We start from the raw sequence: 20,603 nt of genomic DNA, 5'->3' as shown, positions 1-20,603 counted from the left end.
CATTCTCCAAGGCAGAGCCTGGGAAAGCCCTGGCGATCAAAGGTGCTGAGTTTCCAGCCATCACAGCACAATGCCCATTATTAAGGACTCTAAAGTCCTCCAGGAGAATTAATTAATAATCTCATTGCCTTGGGCTGGAGCCAAACAGCTTTTCACTGTGCTTCTGGGCACGAGCCCAGGTTAGTTTGGGTGATTAGAGGCTAGGAACCTGGTTTGGGGCTGGGGTGGGGTGGGGCTCATTGCTAAAATTCCTTCCCTGAAAGAGACTTAAAGCAACGTCTATTCCTCTTCTCAAGGTCCCAATGACAAAGGGAGGTCAGATGAGCCTAGGTGAGGAGTTACTTACAGGGCTGTGGCGACTCTTCTCCCGGTGCACACAGAAGCCGCACTCAGGAGGTATGAGGGCTTCCCTGTAGCTGTGTGCATGGAGCCCTGCCCTAGTTTCCCCAGACCTGTCCCCAGGCTCCATCTCCTCTCCCCAGGCTAAATGCAGCCTCGGCAGGTGCCAGAGAGCATCCGGATACTGTTCCCCTGGGCCAGGTGGGGCAAAGGAGAAATGTTAACAAGCCCAACCAGGATCAATTTTGCAAAATTGAACCCCCAAGATGGTGCTTGCTTGGCCCAGAAGACAGTTACCACAGGGTTTGACCAAAGTGTGTTGTGCCCTGGACAGGTAGATGCTGAGCAGTGAGTACTTCAGGGAGGGGAGGTGCTACACAGTGAAGACCCAGATGGCCTCTAGGAAAATGTTCCGTAACTGCTCAGGCAATGGGAGAGCTAAAATAAAGCATGCTATCATTAAATAACTTTATTCCTAAGTTAAACAATTGTGTGTGCACAGAGCCATAGGTCATGTTCTCCATGAAGTCCAAGTCAGAATACCAAAGGGGAATTGAGTATCTTTCTATAGACGGGGATGAAGGGTCAGCCATGGCCGTGCTTGTCCTTATTGTAGCACCTGGGAGACTGAGGTAGGCAGATCCTGTAGCTGTTTCTTGGCAGCTCATACACAACTCTCTGGAGCCCTTTTCAGATTGGTCAGTTGATTATGGGCCCATCCCCACCCCTTCCGGGGCCTTTCCTCAGGCTACGCTGGAGCAATCATCCCTCAGGGGTGGGGGAGTTGAAGGAGAAATGTGCACCCGGAAGACACAAGCAGTAAACATTAAATAATGTTTTTCTTTAGTGGAATTGTGTTTTAAAGTCTGAGCGTGGCACCTCTCCATTCAGCAAGCTCACAGAGGTTTAGGAACCTCTTAAGGACTCTGCATGCCACGTGAACTGAGAGTTGCATTGTCTGAAACATTTCCCAGCTTGCTCCCTGCTTCTGTGTATGGTGTGGGGTGCAAGAACATGTGTGTGTTCACATGTGTGGAGGCTCAGGCCTGGAGTCTTCCCCAACAGCTCTTCTCTCCTTTAAATACAGAGCTTCCTGCTATGACTCCGCCTTTGCCTTCCAAATACTCAAGTTACAGGAGGGGCAGCCACATCGGCCTGGCAGCCCTGAGGGTTCTGGTCCTCACACTTGTACAGATGCTATGACCTCAGAGTCACCTCGCCAGCCGCAGTGGCTGCTTCTTTCTTCCATGCTCCCTGCCTTCATCTCCAGTGTTCTTCCGTCGCCCTCCAGGAATGCCCCGTCTTGAGCTCCTCTAGCCCAGTGGTTCCTGACAGCTCCAGGACAGCCCAGATCCACATGCCCCTTACTCAAGTCAGACTTCCAGCAGCACCTACTCCATGAACCAAGACATAGTGCACACAGTGAGAGAAAACATTCCAGGAAAGAGTCCAGAAGCCCCTGACCTTGTCTTTTTTATTTCTGAAATCTTACTCAGATTCTACTGAGTTTAGTTTTTCACAATATTCCAATGAAACCAGTAACCTACACTCCCACCTAGCCGTTAGTGTGTATGTGGTGGTGGTGGTGGTGGTGGGGGGGGGCTAGAGACGGACATCAAATGCTTTTCTCAATTGCCGCTGTTCATTTCAATTATTTTATTTATTTTTTTCTAGCCCTGGCTGTCCTGGAACTCACTTTGTAGACCAGGCTGGCCTCGAACTCAAGAGATCCACCTGCCTCTGCCTCTGCCTCCCGAGTGCGCCACCACGCCCTGCAGATTCTTTTTGGTTCCTTGCACTTGTGTGTGTGGAGGTGTAACGAATGTGTGGAGGTCAGAGGTCAGTGGGAGGAGCTGGTTTTCCTTCCATCATGGGAAACAGCCGGGAGATTAACCCTCACTCGGGTCATTAAGCCTGGGAGCAGGCGCCTGTGCTCACGGAATCATCTCACTGGCCCTCCACCTTACTGTTGGAGACCAGAGTCTCTGGCCCCCACTGTCCCACACAGGGACGCAGCTGTCACGGGCTTTTACTGTGTGCTGGGGCTCTGAATTCAGGTCCTCCTGTTTGTGGGGTAGGCACCCTTCCCCAGAAACCCCACTCTCCGTATCCTGACAGATGAAAAGCAGCAACTGAGAGGGCTACTCTAGCTTACAGCCTAGCCTACCAGTGAGCTATGAGCTTGGGATGGCCTTGAACTTCTGGTCCTTTTGTATCTGTTTCCCACGTACTGCACTTACAGGTCTATATATCATATGTTCTATATAAATTTATGTAATTTATTATAATTATGTACAATATACACCAATATACTGTATAATATACATTGTTATATAGTATATACATTATATGAGTGTGTGTATGTGTGTGTATGTATGTAAGTGTTCTACCAAAGTTAGCTGGATTCGCAGCTGAATTCTAGCTTTTAATGACTAGCAGTGAGACCAATGACTCAAGAACCTAGACTCTAGAGTAACTTGTTAGGGAGAGGATGGAGTGAAGAAAGGATTTTTTAGAAAAACAGAACAAAGCAGGCTTTTACTATGCAGCTCTGGCTGGTCCATTTGGATTCAGGGGTTCGTCCTGCCTCTGCTCCCCTGAGACAGGTCTCATCCATAAATCTCATGCTGCACCTGCCCCGTGCTGGGAGCCATCATGTGTGTGTGCCGCCGTGCCTGCAGAGTAGCTCAGTGCTAGGGCATGTTTAGAATACACAAAGGCCTGGGGTGAACTTAAAAAGGAAACATTAAATATTGCAGGATTCCAGTTCTAAAGCAAGCCAACTTCCATCTTAACCTGCAATTGCTGTAATGTGGTCATCTGACACACTAACCCTCTTCCTTTACTCACGCCTTTGCCCATGTGGTATCTGCCTGCTTGTGTATGCCTGTAGCATGTGTGGAAGCCTGTAGCATGTGTGGAAGCCTGTAGCATGTGTGGAAGCCAGCAGCTGACACTGGAAGTCTTCCAAAATCACTTTTCCACTTTGTTTGGGACAGGGTCTCTTTCTGAACCTGGAGCTGTGTGTAGTCTAAACTGGCTAGCCAGTGGCTTCCCAGCACTGGGGCACAGAGGCATGCCTTCATACCTGGCGACAAACAGAACAAAAGGCGGGTGCTGAGGGTCTGCACTTAGGTCCTTACGCTTGTGCACCAAGCATTTAGCCACGGAGTCCAGCTCCGTGCCCGCCCCTCTGGCTTCAGAAAACAGCTGTTTTCTGGAGAAACATAAGCTAAAAACAGGTATGTAGGTTGTCTTGATGTTGGCTGGTTTGTTCCCTGCCCTTACTCCCCCTGAGCAGCACAGGGCTCTGGCGAGGTACAACTTATTTGAGAGTTCCCATTTCTACAGATTAAATAAAAAACACAATTAGAATTTTTAGTAGGTGCTAAAACTTGGTTTTGAAATTTTATTAAAAAAATATATTTGCAAACATATAAAATTTAGGATGAAAAATGCTCATTTTGAAACATGTAATAACTTAATATTTGCAAACATACACAGATGGTATAAAATCCACACCACTAAAAAGGTTAATGAGGTGGTACTGCGCTCACGGAACAAAAGCTTCGCTCGAGGTGGCGCAGGGCTTCTTGCCTCCCCAGAAGGGCTGAGAGCCCGGTGCAATGAAGTCATGGGAGCCCCACGCCGAAGCAGTAGAGAATAAGACCACTCAGCACGTACAGCAACAACACGTGTCTTAAAGATTCACAGATAAAAGGGAAACACAACTTTGCATTTTTTTTCCCACTTCAAAGTGATCTGTATTGCATTGCAGCGTTTGAAAGAGTGAAGTCAAATCGGAATCCTATTGAAACATTGCACATCTCTCCTGCTGAAACTTGAAATAAAAAAACAAAAAACAAAAACAACAAAACAACCCCAAACCTAAACCCCACAGGCTCCTGGAGGCCCTGGTCCTCATGGAAACTCTCCCCGTGAGTGGCCTTCAAAGCCCACTGTAAGGTGCTCTGCTCAGACCGGAGCATTCTGGATTCTTGAACAGGGCGGGCAATGCTGGTACGTCCTCAGGACACAACTGAAGAACAACAAAGGCAGGCAGGAAGAGACACTTGGTCCTCAGTAGGTGTGCCACGAGGACAGGACGACGCAGGCTGTGACCCCTCAGTGCCTGACTCGCAGGGTCCTCCTGTGCCCGTGCCCTTCCTTTTCTTCCCTCTGAGTTGCAGTATGATGGCCGACTCAGCTGTATGAGCAGGTAGGCACCTTGAGTTTCATGTTGCATTATCAGTGTTACAATGGCAGTTACGGCCTCTACTACTGAAATGAGAAAATTTCAAACGACATTCTTTGGGGGGAAGAGAGCAATAAAGCTGCATGGTTTACAAAGATTATTTATAATTAATTCCCACAAGAAGATCCAGGCCACAGATATAACCAATGTTTGCACATGCAAACTCTGGTCCTAGGTATCTAAGCCAAGCCTGGGCTAAGGCCTTGACTTGGGTTTGGAATGAACATCACTGTCCAGGGCTAGCTGTGGACAGTCCGGATGGAGCCTGCAGGGTATGCCTTTCCTGATACTGATGGCCACTTGAGATTTAGCACTCAAAGTCAAGTAGATCAAGCGGGGGCCCCGAGAGGTAACAACAGGGAACAAGGCAGCCTGAGAGGGACTAGGGGGATCAGCTGGGGTGTTCACCCATTCAAAGACATAACGTTAACTACAACAAAAAGAGCAGTGTCACTCATTGGTGACACCCAGACACGCTGCTTGACAAACTCTGGGCTGCTCTTCCCAGACCCTTTGACCACTGGGGTGAGGGGGTGGGGTGTGTATACAGATGGACCAAATGGCCTGATAAGGTCTTCTGGATTCTGCAAACTTAGCAAGAAGTATCTCCAACGTCTCTTTCAGTCACACTAAGGTTCCAGAAGACACTGTAAACATGCAAGCTAGGCTAGCTAGCAGCGGGTCTGGACAATATGCCTGAATGAGGGATAAGGCAACAGCGCTGACTCTCAGGCCAGACTCATCCAAGCGCACCTATGGTCAGGCTTGGCCCAGCTATTTGGGGACTCACTCTGGCCTAGCTTCCTATAAGTCATCATCTGGAACTTCTGGCTTCTGAGTTTTAAGTAAATGCTTGGAGCATATAAATCTCGGAGCTGAAACAGGTTTACCCGCTTCAAGGCTCCATCCCTTCGGCACCCAGAAGTTTGTATCTACACTGAGGAAGCCTTCCTTCTCGGAGGTTCTCTTGCTTATCATGGTCATTCCTAGGATTAAAGGGTGAAAGTGTCAGGTCTGGCCGCAGACGCTCTTTAGGGTACTCACTCTTCACCCTCACATAACACTACACACACTCAAAAGCATCAGTGAAATTCATACCTATGGAAGAAGATGCTTTGAATCATCTGTTTACTGACGTCCACTGAGACCACACTTGGGGGTGATCAAGCCGACAGGCACGTTCACTTTATGAGAATAGCCCTGTGGCTCCCTGACCACCACCTCCTACTGTCAGCAACATTCATCACCTCACTATGACTTTACCTTGCTTAGATGACACGTGAACAATTAATTTTTGGTTGCTATATTTACACACTCTCATGAAACTACCCCTAACTTAGTATGAAAGTCTAAGCTCCCCTGAAGTCTGCACACCTCACACATGACTAGGTAGACAAGAGAAGACACTCAGCTCAGAAGCAGAGACATTGTCCAGGAAGCATGGCGACATCAGCACAAGCCAATCAAAATGTCCTTTCGGCTAAAAAACTAAGACCAAAGTAAAAGAAGTAATTAATAAGTAATTTTCTAAAACTTCAGCTAGAAAGAATGAATCGATGAGCCTTTGATTGAGTTCCCATTAAAGCTTAAGCAACTGTCCCGGCGGGACCGCTGCGTCTGTCAGCATTATTCACAGCGAATCCTTACGCTAGCTGGTTGAGCCAACTGGGTTCTTACCCATCATTAAATAGTGCTCAGAAAAGTAAGCAGTGCATTAATTGGTTAAATACTAGAAAATGACCTGTATCATAGAAACGAAGACACTTTTCATTCAAAGAATATCTCAAAATTACTATTGCTGAAATAATCAAATTCTACATTAAAATATTACCAAACACCATTACATGCCATAAAAGCATAAAAAGAAACCATGGCAGATCAATAGCAGCATCACAAAGCATCTTTACAGTTCTGACCGCGGCTGGAGAGCTCGCAGCCTAGGATATACTGTGAGGTGCTAGGTCTCACACTTGCTTTCTGACTCCAGAGTCTACAACTAAGGAAGGAAGGAAGGCAGGCAGTGTGAGCACAGCTCCCTTTCTGCATAGCTTTAAACTGCTCAGCACATTTGAGGAATGGAACCAGAATGGCTTTGTCAGAATGATCCACTGGTCCGTTTGCCAAAGTGTTAAGGAAAACAATCAACAAGAACTTGAACTGTGTTTAGACAGAAAAGGAAAGTAAGGCTGCGCTTCACACACAAACTTGACACTTAAACTGCCGAGAGTTCACTAAAATGGAGCCTTCTGGTAGGATCTGGATCTGTGTGGCCCCGGCCTCTGCTTCAAGGGTGTGAAGCCTCCTCCACCAGAGCCCAGCCGGCCTATCCTAAGAGCCGTGCTTCACCGGAGTTTGCACAGGGCAGGACCAGGGACACTTACCGGAACACAAAGACATCCCAGAAGTCTTAAGGCCCAAGTGGGGTGCTCATAGAAAATATACTTCACTTGAACAAATACCTTCCAAAGCGTCAACTTAAATTCTCATCCTTAAAACCTGAAGCTACTCTGTGAGCTGACATTAAGTTCTTCTAGGGGTAGAGGAGGGAGGGTGTGGGCTCCACTGAGCTCTGCTGCAAGGCTGGTGGCTCCTCTTGAGGCCTGGAAAGCAAGCCGGCAGTCAGGCTCCTCATTCCACCCACTGGCTTGTAGCTGATGAAAACACCCACGTCACTCAACACAATGGTCTCTTGTTTTGTCAAACAAAGGTTTGCTGGTGTTGCTGCACAGTGAAACCTCCATCATCACTGAGAACGTCTCTAGGAAACATCCTTACGGACAAGGCTCTCAGGCTCCTCAAGCTCCATGCTCTGCTTAGCTGTTCCATGAGGAAGCCTGCTTGTCTTGAGGTGGACCCTCTCCCTTCACAGTGCCTTCACTGCAGTCATAGGTTGTGGTTGTCTTTGTTCTTGGTCAGAACCTGCAAGTAAACTGCATGAAGCGTACTGAGGAAGCTGGAGTCATTCTGGAAGAGAAGGCAAGGAAATATCGCCTGTTACTTCCTCAGAACTCACCCCCATGCTAACACCTTAGGAAAACACAGAACTGATTGGGGTAACTAATTCCCCAAGTAACCTAACCTGCCCCCAGAGACAGTTACAATGACAGCCCAGGCTTACATCCGTTATTCCACCAGGAGGATATGCCTGGGAAAAGAGGCTACTGTCAAGGCAGGTTTCTGAATTTCCACCAATATATACTAAGCCTTGTTAAGATACAAAATTAAAGACAAAGCTGACACCCTACATACCTTTATTAGGTGTATCAGTGTGTCCTGGAGCTGAGACTTGCTGAGGATAATGGAAGGCTTTCTCTGATTCTCTGGTGTCCCAACAGTGAGGGGAGACGGGGAGCTGGCTTTCCTCTCTAGGTCTGCCGCCCTGGGAACTGTTTGCTGGAACACACTGGGGGACAGCAGGACTGAAGATACTGCTGTGGTGGTTGCAGGAACCAATGGAGAGCCTGCAATCTGCCGGGACACAGAATAATAGTCACTTTTGTTATCTGAGACACTTAGCTTACCCTGCCCCCTTCCCTTAAGATTTTATTTTATGTGTATGGGTGGTTTGGTTGCATGTATGCCCATGGTGTATGTGTGTGTGTGTGTGTGTGTGTGGTACCCATAGAAGCCAGAAGAGGGTGTTGGATCCCCAAGCAAGAGCATCGGTGCTGCTCAGCAGCCACAGAGCCAGCCCTCCAGCCCTCTTAGCTTGCTTTTTGGTATAAAACTGGGCTAGTTACTTTTACTGATGGCCACACAATAGGACAGGCTAACCTAAAGCAGACCGAAGGCTAACCTCTGAAAATCCAGGAGAGGGGTACAGGCTCATAAGCAGGTGAGCAAGTGCCATGGAGAACTGTGTCTTTCAAGGTTGGTGCATGAAGGGGAATGGTGGATAAGGCAGACGCTTGAGAGGTGCTTGAGAAAGAAGGAGTGAAATATGCAGGCTAAGGAGCTCTGCCATCAGAAGTGAGGGACTGTGACAGGACAGTGCCTGTCTCCTGGGACTCTTCACTTTCTAGGTAAGGAGTACCTCTTACTTAGAGAGAGCAGGTTGATATAGGCCCCAGAACCTACCCACTTACAAATGATCCACATGGCCCACTGACACCCTCTATACAGTCAAGAAGACATCTATACAGAGTTAACATAAGGTCTTAAGCCACAGCAAGGAATTCTGCCGAGAAGCAGAGCAACTCTGTCCCAGAAGGGGCATCTGAGACAGGACAGAGCTGGAACGCTACAGCTTTTCACTGAGGTAGGAAGAACCCATCTTACAACAATAGAACCCCAAAGTGTTCAATGTCATCTCTGGGGGTGGGGGGGGTCCCCTGGGCTAGGGAAATGGCTAAGTGGGGCGAGTGCTTGCTACATCTGCACTATGTTAGCTTGTGAGGACATCTGGATGGGTATGGTGGCCCAGGCACAGGGGGTAGAGACTGTAAGATGGCTTGGCTCAAGCAGAGACCCTGACTTTTAAGTGGACACTCAGTGCCAGCTCTGGCCTCCACACAGGTTCACACAATTTGGGGTGGGGGCATCCTTACCGGGATGGCACTGGGTAACACCTTAGGCTGGGAAAATACTTCAGGATCCTGGTTTTGCTGCATAGACTGAAATGTTTAATGGGGAAAACAGAGAAAGAGATAGAGCAAGCTTCAGTTAGTTGCATGTGACAGAGCAACATCAAGGAATGGTTCAGAGCTGAGAGGAACTTGTTGGTAATGCTCCTAGTGAATGAGCCTCGGACAGCAGCAGCTCCTGTAGAGGTTCCCGAGAGCATGTGTGGACAGAACCTGCCAGGTGACTCTAAGAAAAGTGTGACAGGGACTGAACTCAGGGTCAACTCTACTAGTGAGCCCTATCTTCAGTCCTGGAATTTGTTTCTGTATAGAGGTTAAGGCTTCCTTGAATTTGCACTCTTCCTGCCTCAGCCCTCTCAAGCAGCTATCATATACAAGCAGAATGTGTACAATATAAATGATTAAGAATTTGCTCCTGCAGCACTGAAAGCTGAACTCAGGACCTTGCATAAAACAGGCAAGTGCCTCGATTACTATGTCCGCAGCCCCAAGCTCTTCAAAGGTTCTCTGAATCTGGTCAGTGGCACTAAACAGCCTTCGTCCTAAGTATACTGTAAGAGACAGAGAAGGTCCTTTTGTTATTTGGTTTTGAGACCTGGGTTGTTCAGGCTGGTATCTAACTTGAGACCCCTCTGCCTCAGCTTTCTTCACTATGGTTTTATAGGTGTGTACGCTCATGGTCTTTGGGAAAGAATTAATGCTGCCCAGTAAACACAAGACAACTCCATGCAGACCAGGGTTTTTTTGTTTTGAGAAAGGATAGCCCTGGCTAGCCTGGAGCTTGCTATGTAGACCAGGCTAGACTTGAAATCACAGATTGCCTACTGAGACTAAAGGCATGTGCCACTATATCAGGCAAGAAGAAGATCTTAAAATTAGCTATTGCCATGTAAATGAGTATTTACACACATGTAAGCGGTTTCTGCCAAGCAGCATGCAAGAGTGTCACTGTCTTCTAGTGCTGAATATGGAGAAGGCAGGTGCAGATCATTACCTGAGCTTCCAGATTAACTGAGAGGTGGGGCAACCCTTTCCCTCACAACCAGAAACCCAAACAAACTCCCTTCCATATGTTTCTTCCTGCAGTCGGTCCATCAGGGCAAAGGAAGAGGAGCGAGAGCACTCCTGGCCCGTGACACCTACACACAGCACAGGCCCTGCCCATGCGCACATTGTTCCTTCCGTCGAGTGTCAGACCCAAATGCTGACAGGCAGGCAGCAGTCACAGAGCAGCACACCCCACGCCCTTCCGGCTGTGGCCATGTGATCATCACACTCAGCTCATTTTCTCCCTGGTAAACTTGCTATTGAAGGGCAAACCTCTCCTTTACCCTCTCTACCAATCGACCATGAAGCCTCCCTGACCGGATACTTTAAAAATCTCCTTGTCCACAGTGCTCAATCCAGGCCCCTACTGCTCAGGCAAAGTGATTGACAGCTTGCCCTGGAACAGGTGGCCAGATTCCTGTTTCTGACATTACCAACAAGTCACTCTTCGTTCAGAACCTTTCAATGCCTTCCTAAGGTCTGAAATATAACTCACACGCCTTAACTTACAATGTAGTCATCTTCCACTGCAAACTCCTCCAGGTCTGTTTACACAGCAAATCTGAGTTACTACAGAACCTGGAAACCCATGCATGCATACACACATGCGTACAAGTCTACATGCCAAGATCAATTACAGACCACAGAGAGACAGACAGGGCCCCCCTCATCCCACAGAGCAAATTTAGTTATAGACCATGGAGACAGACAGACAGGTAAGACAGACACACACAACATCTTTAGTTGGGCATGGCTGTTGCACAAAACAACACACACACACATACACACACACACACACACACACACACACACAGCCTCATGTCACTTCAAGCTGAGGCTCTAGTCTTGTTTCTCTATGTCCTCCTGCTCCTGTCTTACCTGGAGGGTTGGAGCAAGCACCATGTTGCTCAGGGAGGCTGAGACTGCTGCTCTTGCTGCTGCTGTCTTAGAAGCAGGCTCTATGAAGCTCTCAGGGGTGGCCAGTTGGCCAGCTGCCGAAGAAAAGCTGGGTGCCATGGTTCCTTTTCCAAGCGGCTGTGCTTGTATTTGGTCATGCTGTGGGGTCAACCTGAGTTTCTGGAGCAGATCAACGCTTGGGAGGGCTGTGCCGGCTGGGTTTGCTAGGCTCACTGGGGCTCTGAAGGGGCTCTGGCTAGCAATCAGACTACTGTGGCTTAGCTCAGGGACTGGCTGGTTCAGGAGTGGAGATTTCTGCCTGGGTGTGGTCTTTACTGCTTGCATCATGGTGCTATTCCGAGGTAAGTGGGGAACTTGTGTGGTAGAAGCTTCAGCTGGCAGAGTGGGGCTGAGGACAGGGCTCAGTGGGAGTGTGTAGCTTGGGGGATGTTTGTCACCCGACTGTGCAATGGAGGCGGGAGTGATCAGCACCGGGGTGCTGACTTCAGGCTGAACTGTGTGGTGAGCGGTAGAATGGATACCCAGGTTTTCAGACTGAGGGGCTCCCCCTGACTGCTCAAAGGGAAATGGGAGGAATGAGCTGGGCTCTTTCTGTGATGCATCTCCCAGCAGCTTGTCTGTGTCCTCTGACTCTAGACCCATAGCTGTTGGTTGTTCCTTTGGCAAGGAGGTTCCAAATAACTCTTCTACTGTCAGATGTTTATGACCAGCCGGAGCAGACTGAAAAACAAAAGCAAAGAGAGGCGCAGAAACCAGTGTGACTAGGATTCTTTTCCATCACGTGCACATACGGAGAAGCAAGGACAGCGGATGGAAACAGCCTGGAGCAACCTGAGGTGCAGCAGGGCTCAGACCACCTTCTAGCAAAGTCTGTAGAGTGACAAAGTTCCGTATGGAGAACAGTTTTAGCATTTACTCTGTTTCCCCTGGTGAACGTGGCTAAGGCTGGGGCTATACACAACAAAGTTACCCGCACCAAGTGTCCACGTTAGTAACACACTGGCAAATGATGCCAGTGCAAGAGGACCAAAAGTGGCTCACTTTTATTGTTAATGATAGAAAGTTAGCACTGCACTGCAGATCCTAAACACCCAAGGCAACTTTAACCACTTAGTACTCAGTCATGACTCCTCTACACCCTCAAATTACAGAATCCTGCGGAAAAAGGAAAATATTTACACTGAATTTAGAAGGGGGGGGGGCGCTGGAGAGATGGCTCAGCAGTTAAGAGCACTGGCTGCTCTTCTAGAGGTCCCGAGTTCAATTCATGGTGGCTCACAACCATCTGTATTGGAATCTGATGCCCTCTTTGGTATGTCTGAAGACAGCGACAGTGTACTCATATAAATTAAGTAAATAAAACTTTAATAAAAAAGAAAAAAAAAAGAAGTTGGGGAAGTGGTTTAGTGGTAGAACTCTTACCTAGCATATGCACATGCATAAAGAATATATTTTTAATCCCTTTTTGCTATGTCCTTATATTTAGAGTGAGATTCTGAATCTGGAGCATGCGAGCGCGCGCGCGGCGCGCGCGTGTGTGTGTGTGTGTGTGTGTGTGTGTGTGTGTGTGTGTGTGTGTGTTTGGTATTATGAGACAGGGTCTTTCCACACTGCTTGGGCTGTCCTGGAACTATGTAGACTGGATTGGCCTTAAACTCAGAGAGATCCTCCTACACAGTGAGTCTACATCCAAATCCCTTTATAAATTACAGGAGTAACAACAATAGTATCCTAGCAATTCACAAGGCTCATTCCCTCATAGTCTTACATTCTCCAGATCCCACTATTCTCAAGTACTAACTGGAAAATTTACATACCTGTAAACATAAAAAAACATATATAATCACAAATGTAACTGTGACAATTACTTCACAGCTCTACTATGAAGCCAGACTGGCCTTGAAGCTTCAACAAATCTGGTTCAGCTTCCTGATTGCTGAATGCCCAGTAGTTAAAAAAAAACAAAAACCAAACCTATTCTTTTTTTTTTTTAAAAGGATCTATTTATTTACTTTATGTATATGAGTACACTGTAGCTGTACAGATGGTTGTGCGCCTTCATGTGGTTGCTGGGAATTGAATTTAGGACCTCTGCTCACTCCGGTCAACCCCACTCACTCCAGTGGGTCTCGCTTGCTCTGCCCCAAAGATTTATTATTATAAATAAGTCCACTGTAGCTGGACTCAGACGCACCAGAAGAGGGCGTCAGATCTCATTATGGGTGGTTATGAGCCACCATGTGGTTACTGGGTTTTGAACTCAGGACCTTCAGAAGAAGCAGTCAGTGCTCTTACCCACTGAGCCATCTTGCCAGCCCCAAACCTATTATGTTGAAACAAGACGGTTAAAGATTCTGTGACAAAAAATGAACTAAAACATGCATGTGGTAGTTCATCCCTATAATCCCAGGATGGGGAGGCTGAGGCAGGAGGATTAGTCTGAATTTAAGGTAGTCCAAGGCAACAAAGCATGTTTCCAAACTAGACAACCAACAGACCAATATCCCTACCTCCCTCCTCACCCGCCCCCAGAAAACAAAAACAAAACAAAACCTCAAGACCCCTAGAGTAGAGCACACTGTAATACTAGACTCAGGAGACAGAGACAGGGGCTCAGAGGTTCAGAGTCACCTTCAGCTCCCTACTGAGCTCAGAACTCTATTAGAACCAATCCAACCCAGTCCAACGTAGACAAAGAAAACCAAAGCAAAGTACTAGAAAGCAGTATATTCAGCAGTGCAATTGATGTGCGTCCTAAGGAACGTACTGTTACACGTACATGTCAACATTTGTTTACATAGATTTATTTTGAAAACTAAAGTGTTAAGGCAATTCTGCAGAAATTCCAGGTAAGGGGGGAGGGTATAGGGGACTTTTGGGATAGCATTTGAAATGTAAATGAAGAAAATACCTAATAATAATAATAATAATAATAATAATAATAAAGAAACGTGGAAAAAGAAAAAAAAAGAAATTCCAGGTAAGAAGCCATACTTCTATATTAGAGAGTAGGAATAATTCAATTAAATTCAATAAAAAACAGAAGGCAACACACTGGGGAAAGAGTACCAAGAGAACTTAATGGTGAATTTTCAAAGTGAAGTGTATTACTGCGTGAGTTGTATTTGTGGTATACATACAAGTTCATGTGGATGTACACATGTGTGCATGTATGTACATGTGCATGTATGTGGAGGCCAGGCGTCAATGTCAGATGTATTCCTCACTCTTCACCGTGAAGAGACAAGGTCTCTCAATGAACCAGAATGCATAGACTCAGCCTCACTGACTGGCGATCTGCCTTCCCAGTGCTGGACTACAACATGAAGCCAGCAAGCCCGAATGCCAGCAAGTCCGGCTTCTTATGTGCTGCTAGGGATCCAAAGCCCGCCATATGCTCTCTCCACAAGCACAGTACTGTTGCACCATCTCTGCGGCCCTAGGAAATGAATGGACTTTAATACTGAGGCCTGGCAGCATGATCTGCTTGCTACTCAGCACTAGATGGCAGCATCACTAAGTAAATAGAGCAACTCTCTGTGTAAGGGCGGATTAGGGATTTGCAATCGTTTTACACAATTACACAGCCTTTTCATAATATCCAAATCTCAATGCTTTGTAAGTCCTTGGCTTTAGCTGAAAAAAGTTGCAATTTTATTTTATTTTGTGTTTTTGAGATGGAGTCTTGCAACATAGCCTTCATAGTCTTCAGACGAGTGGTTCTTCTACTCATTTGCATACTTGTAATTCCAGCACTGGGTTGCTAAGGATGGACTGATAATGGGGACTTATTGGCCAGACTAGCCAGCCATGCAAGCTGCAGGCTAACGACAAACTCTGCTTAACAATGAAATAAGAGAAAATGGTAGACAGAGTGTAAGGAACAGCTCTTGAGGAGTCCTGCCTGCCACGTGCACACGTGTGTGAGAGTACCTGCATGCACGTGTGCACACTTCTCACACTCTGCTAAAGCAAACAAATTTGTTGAGCTGGGCATGATGGTATATGTCTGTAATCCCAGTCCTTGGGAGGTGGGAGAGGATGATCAGAAGTTCAAGGTTGACCCTAGATTATACAGGGAGTTTGAGGCCAGCCTGAGTTATTATATGAGACACTGTGTCATAACAAATGAAAAACAAGGGTGGAGAGGTAAGGGAGACTTATTGGTATACGTTATATACACGATTGTAATACAACAACCTTGTTAACATGTATATTCCATGCTAATAAAGACAAACTTAGATACTCATACTTAATTCATAATAGCCAAAAACCTGCATACAACCCACATATACTTTAATAGGGGAATGTTTCAAATGGTTAGACTAAATTACACAGGTTGAGTGTTCCTAATCTAAAAACCCACAATCTAAAATGCTCCCAACCTTTACAGACTCACCGCCTTTGTGCTGCCTTCTATAAGCACAGTGACTTCCCTGGCACACCCTCTTCTCCTACCACTATCTTTTTCATTTCTCTCTTTGTCCTTTTTGTTGTATTTTGGTATTTTTTATTATTATTATTTTTTTTCCCCAAGTCAGGGTTTCTCTGTGTAGCCCTGGCTGTCCTGGAACTCACTCTGTAGAACAGGCTGGCCTCAAACTCAGAAATCCACCTGCCTCTGCCTCCCAAGTGCTGGGATTAAAGGCGTGTGTTAACACGCCCAGCTGAATTTTGGCTTTTTGTGACAAGGTCTCTCAAGCGCTGGCTGTCCTGGTTGAGCAGGAGCTAAGTGAGCCAGGCAGATGTTAGGAGTTGATGGCTCAGGGAGAGGGGCGGGCCGGAAGCAGGGTACATACAGTTTTGTGGACCATTATTGAGAGTGAGAGACAGGACACCACAGGAGGGCCATCAAAGCAGAGGGTGAATGTTATGTTTCCTAGGATCATTCTGCTGGCCTGGCTGAGCACAGGGAAGGCAGTATCAAGAGCAAACACTAGGGGACTAGAGAGGAGGCTGCTGCATAGTCCGCATCAGAGTTCCATGGCCTGGGAAATGAGCTGGGTATACGTCATTATGATGTCACACATCTGATCTGACAGACAAGTGATAAACCAAGCTTGCACAGTGGTTGTACCTTATGAAATGGTGCTGCTCTGCTATTTTGACAAAGCTAAGGCGTTAACTGTACGAACCTTATCCTGTGACCCAGAGGGTGTCTCTTCTAGAGTCTCCGTGCTTCCCAGATTAGAGAGCTGAGTGCTTGGCTGTAGCCCAGGACTGGAGATATTTGAGCCGCCCATCTGATTCTTGGAAAAGAATTAAAAGAAAAAGTCTATTATCTGAAAAAGGACTGCTATCTAAAGTCTGGTTCACATTTGAAGCTATCGAAAATACTTTTAATTTTCATTTTAACTTCTACAATAACATTTCTATAAAGTAGAGAATCTATTTCTATGCATGGTAGCTCCAACCATTATCGCTTTAATCACTCATTTCAAGGGAAGATACCGTTATTCTACCAGATTTTCCCATGACTTAAGTTACACAGGATAGCCGGGCGTGGAGGCGCACGCCTTTAATCCCAGCACTCGGGAGGCAGAGGCAGGCGGATTTCTGAGTTCGAGGCCAGCCTGGTCTACAAAGTGAGTTCCAGGACAGCCAAGGCTACACAGAGAAACCCTGTCTCGAAAAAACAAAAAAAACAAAAAAACAAAACAAAACAAAACAAAAAAACCACAAAATTACATAGGATGTCTTTAACTGTTGGGAGAGGCAGGTCTACCTGTACTGTGCCCACCTCGACAGCCGGGTGCAGAGCACTGCCACACTGCACAAGTGCTCCCATGTTACCTCACTAAGGTCATGACTTCTGAGCATTCCAAGAAACCAGTTGTTGGTTTTGTCTTTTCAAAAATGCTAAAGTGGAATGGAATATAACCATGGTAATGGCTTCTGTCACTTGGCATAAAGCCTTGAAGATTCATGCAAACTATTTATCAGCAGCCCATTCCTTGTCAGCTGCGGAGCATAGAACATTTGTATTGTTTCCATTTCTAAAGATTTTTATTTTATGTGTACCAGGGTTTTGCCTGTATGTATGTATGTGTATCACGTGTGTGCCTGTCGCTGAGGAGGTCAGAACGGTGTATTGGATCTCCAGGAGGTAGAGATGTTGCAAGCGTGGGTACTGGGAACTGAACAGTGTCCTCTGGAAAAGAAGCAGGGCTCTTAACCACTGAGCCATCTCTCCAGCACATTTTCATTCTTAAAAAACTATTTGTCCTTTTGCAGTAATTGTATGTGTATGTGAGGATGAGCACCCGTGTGGAAAGAAGCTAGGTAACTCCCTTGAGACATGGTCTCACAATGAGCCCAGGCTCACTGTTTTAGCTAAACGGACTGGCCAGCGAATCCTTAGTCCTTCTGTTCCCCATCCCTTCGAGGGACTGCACAGGCTGACACAGCGATGCTCTTACATGGGTGACAGGTATCAACCTCTGGTCCTCATGCTTGTACAGCAAGCTCTTTTACAAACTGAGCCATCTCCTCAGCCCCTAAGTTCAGTGTTTGATTATGAACATAGCTTCATAACTTTTGTAGAGACAACAGTTTCATTTCACTAGAGGAGAAACCTAGCAAAGATAAATCAGGATACAGTCTTGCTATGTATTCCAGGCTGACTTTGAATTTATGATCTTGCCTCAGTCTCCCAAGTCCTACGGTTACAGGTGTGACAACCACATCTGACTCAGTTGTAGGTGTTTGTGTGTGTGTGCATGCAGATGTTGGGGAGGCCAGTGATCGACGTAGGAAACCCTCAATCACTCTTTAAGGCAGGCTATCACACTAAACCTGGAGCTCATGGATTTGCTATACTGGCAGTCCACCAAGTCCCAGAGATCCTCTAGTCTCTGCCTCCCCAGCACTGCCCTGAACCCAAAAAACCAGGTGCTGTGAGTCAAGCTCGGACTTATGCTTATACAGCAGCACTGTACTTGCTGAGCCATCTTTTCAGTACTCGGTTAAATAGTCTATGTTTACGTTTAGATTCATGAGCACGCTTGAGCTGAACTGCATAAGATGCCACAGCTTGCTGAAGGCTCACTCTGTGTGCTTATGTACACATATGGACATCCAATCATTCAATACCATTTCAATTCAAACTTGCTAAAAGGATGCTGCAAATAAAAATAGTTTTATTAATAAAAAGAAACCTTGGTTGCCTGTCTGGCAGAGCTTGTCAAGAATGCCCAAGGTACTGGGTTCAAACCCCAATACTGCAAAATAAACAGTCAATGTAACATACACAAGAATCCTTATACGGTCACTGGACAGACATGCAATTATGGCACTCTGGGAACCTAAGTTACACGTGAAATATTTAATGCAGATTTTGTAAGTTTATCGAAACAACAAAAATGAACAAGAACAAAATAAGAAAAGTTTCCAATCTTCAACGCAGAGAAAGAACAATTTCAACAAGAAAAATAAAAGTAATTTAAAAAAATTCTTAAAAAATTTTTAAAAAAAAATTAATTATTCCATTCGTTTACATCTCAAGTGATATCCCACTTCCCGGTTACCCCTCCACAAGCCCCTCCATCCCACAACCTCCCTCAAAAGTAATTTTCTTAATATTGTACTGTTCAGAAACATGCTCAACACAGGAATAAGGGCTCGAATAGTAAATGAGTGGCTAGAATACTGCATTTTTCCATTTAAATGATAATTCTTATATTATTTTAGGACATCAAATTTTGTTTTATTTTGAAGGACAGGATCCCTTCAGATTGGTGAACTCATTATGTAACTAAGGCTCTTTGAACAGGGTCATCATCAATCACTAAGGACCCCGCTACAGGGATGACTGGCACTGAAAATGAGAGAAACGCAACACGGTTCCTAAGAAGCTCTTAAAGCAGAAGGCACAATGCTCAGAAATATCAAAAAACTGGGAGTTTCCCTAAGCGAGGGGAAGTCCCAACATGCCATTCTTTAGATGAGGCTAGAGGACCTGGACTCAGCAGGTCACCTGGTGACCACAGGCTGGGGCTGTATTCCAATAACCCTTCCACCTGGGGGAAGGCAGTGACAGGTCTCAGTTCCACTATGGCCCAAGTGACTCTCGAGTTACTGGACTCCGCAATCCTTAAGTAGAACTTGTGAGATGAGCGTTGTGACTATGGGCAGCACCTTGCTAACAGTTCTGAAGCACTTGGGGCAGTGCTGGTACTTGTAGAGGGCCTTTGTTGAAGGTTTGTCTTCTGTGTGTTAATGATGGCAGTCAGCTGTAAGATTAGGAGATATGTATAATCACATATAAATTTGGAGGGTAATTTTTATATTTGGTAAAATCTTTAAGAAGGCTTAATTCCTAGCATTATACAAGCTGGGCATGGGGTACATGCCTATAGTTATAGCACTTGGGAACTCAAAGTTCAAGGTCATCCTTGGCTCTATAACATGTCTTGAGGCTAGCCTAAGTAAAAATCTCTCATCTACTAATTCCATTTGAAGTAATTAATCTTAGGAGATCAGTATGATATATAGTGATTTAGTTCCAGGACTGTAGTGCTAAGCTACTAAGAGAAATCTACGGTATTATTTATGTAACTGGGCATGCAAGTTCAAGGCCATCCTGGTTCACAAAGTGAGTCCCAGGTCACTCAGGACCACCACAGTGAAACCCTGTTTCTATTTTATCAACTGAAATCTCCCAAGCACTTCCTGTGAGATGAACAGTTACTGCTGATGTAAACAAAGATCTGTAGTAAAGAACACATTATAAATGGGCAGCTAATAAAATGAACACACACGAATGCCCATACATATTTGGAACCAAGTGTTATCAGCAGTATTTCTAGCAGGCAGGATTACTGCCTTTTTGTTTATTACTCTTTTTAATAATCATTGAACGTAAAAATTTCTATAGCACTATACACTGCTTGACAAGGAAAAATAATGATATTCCTACATTTTGAAGAACAATTAAAAATACTGTTCAAAATCCAGGAGTTCGTCTTGTGGCTAAAAACAATGCGAACTGGGCTAGCTGTAAAGGTCTGTAGTTTCGGCTTTCATTACACGAAATATAAAAGCTGGTAAAAATAAACTACAGGGATTGTAGAGAGAAAATACTTACAAAGCTTTAAGTTTCAAACAGTCTTTTATAAATACTATGCAAAATGCTGGACCTGTACTGGGTGTGGTAGTGTACGCCTGTAATTTCAGTAGTCAGGAGGCTGGGCCAGGAGGATCATTTGTTTGAGGCCAGCATGGGTTACAGTGAGACTACAAAAAAGAAGAGAGGAGAAAGGAGGGGAGGGAAAGGGAGAGGAGGGGAGGGAAAGGGAGAGGAGAGGAGGGGGTGAGGTAGAGAGGGAGGGAGGGAAGGATAGAGAGGGAGAAGATGACTATCTTATATAAACTGAACAGGAAGGATTTAGAATTGATATTAAATCTGAAGCCTTGCTTACCCTCCCTTCCCTTGGCTGACAATTTCCCAGTCTACCAAAAAG

At 45.8% G+C, this 20,603-nt stretch overlaps 1 protein-coding gene across 3 annotated transcripts in view; it reads right to left on the bottom strand.

Moving 5' to 3' along the window:
- Nucleotides 1-3,699: 3,699 nt before the first annotated feature.
- The window catches only part of Dcp1a (decapping mRNA 1A), a 46,035-nt gene continuing 29,131 nt past the window's right edge, over nt 3,700-20,603 (bottom strand). The window contains exons 6-11 of one of the 3 annotated variants that reach the window (XR_015044608.1): nt 16,278-16,391; nt 11,104-11,862; nt 9,142-9,207; nt 7,844-8,062; nt 6,976-7,558; nt 3,700-4,620 (exon numbers count right to left, since the gene is read on the bottom strand). Coding sequence is in view for 2 of the 3 variants with exons in the window: in XM_021182196.2 (XP_021037855.1) it covers nt 7,478-7,558; nt 7,844-8,062; nt 9,142-9,207; nt 11,104-11,862; nt 16,278-16,391 (1,239 nt within the window). In the remaining variant the exon portion in view is untranslated. Of the gene's footprint in view, nt 7,559-7,843; nt 8,063-9,141; nt 9,208-11,103; nt 11,863-16,277; nt 16,392-20,603 lie in introns of all 3 variants that reach the window. The other 2 variants (XM_021182196.2, XM_029468891.2) reach the window with 2 other exon arrangements.

The sequence above is a fragment of the Mus caroli genome, unplaced genomic scaffold, assembly GCF_978045245.1.
Source record: "Mus caroli unplaced genomic scaffold, Mus_caroli_1 scaffold_12, whole genome shotgun sequence".
Lineage (NCBI taxonomy): Eukaryota > Metazoa > Chordata > Mammalia > Rodentia > Muridae > Mus > Mus caroli.
Note: the sequence above shows the minus strand (reverse complement) of the source record. Positions and strands in the feature narration are given on the sequence as shown.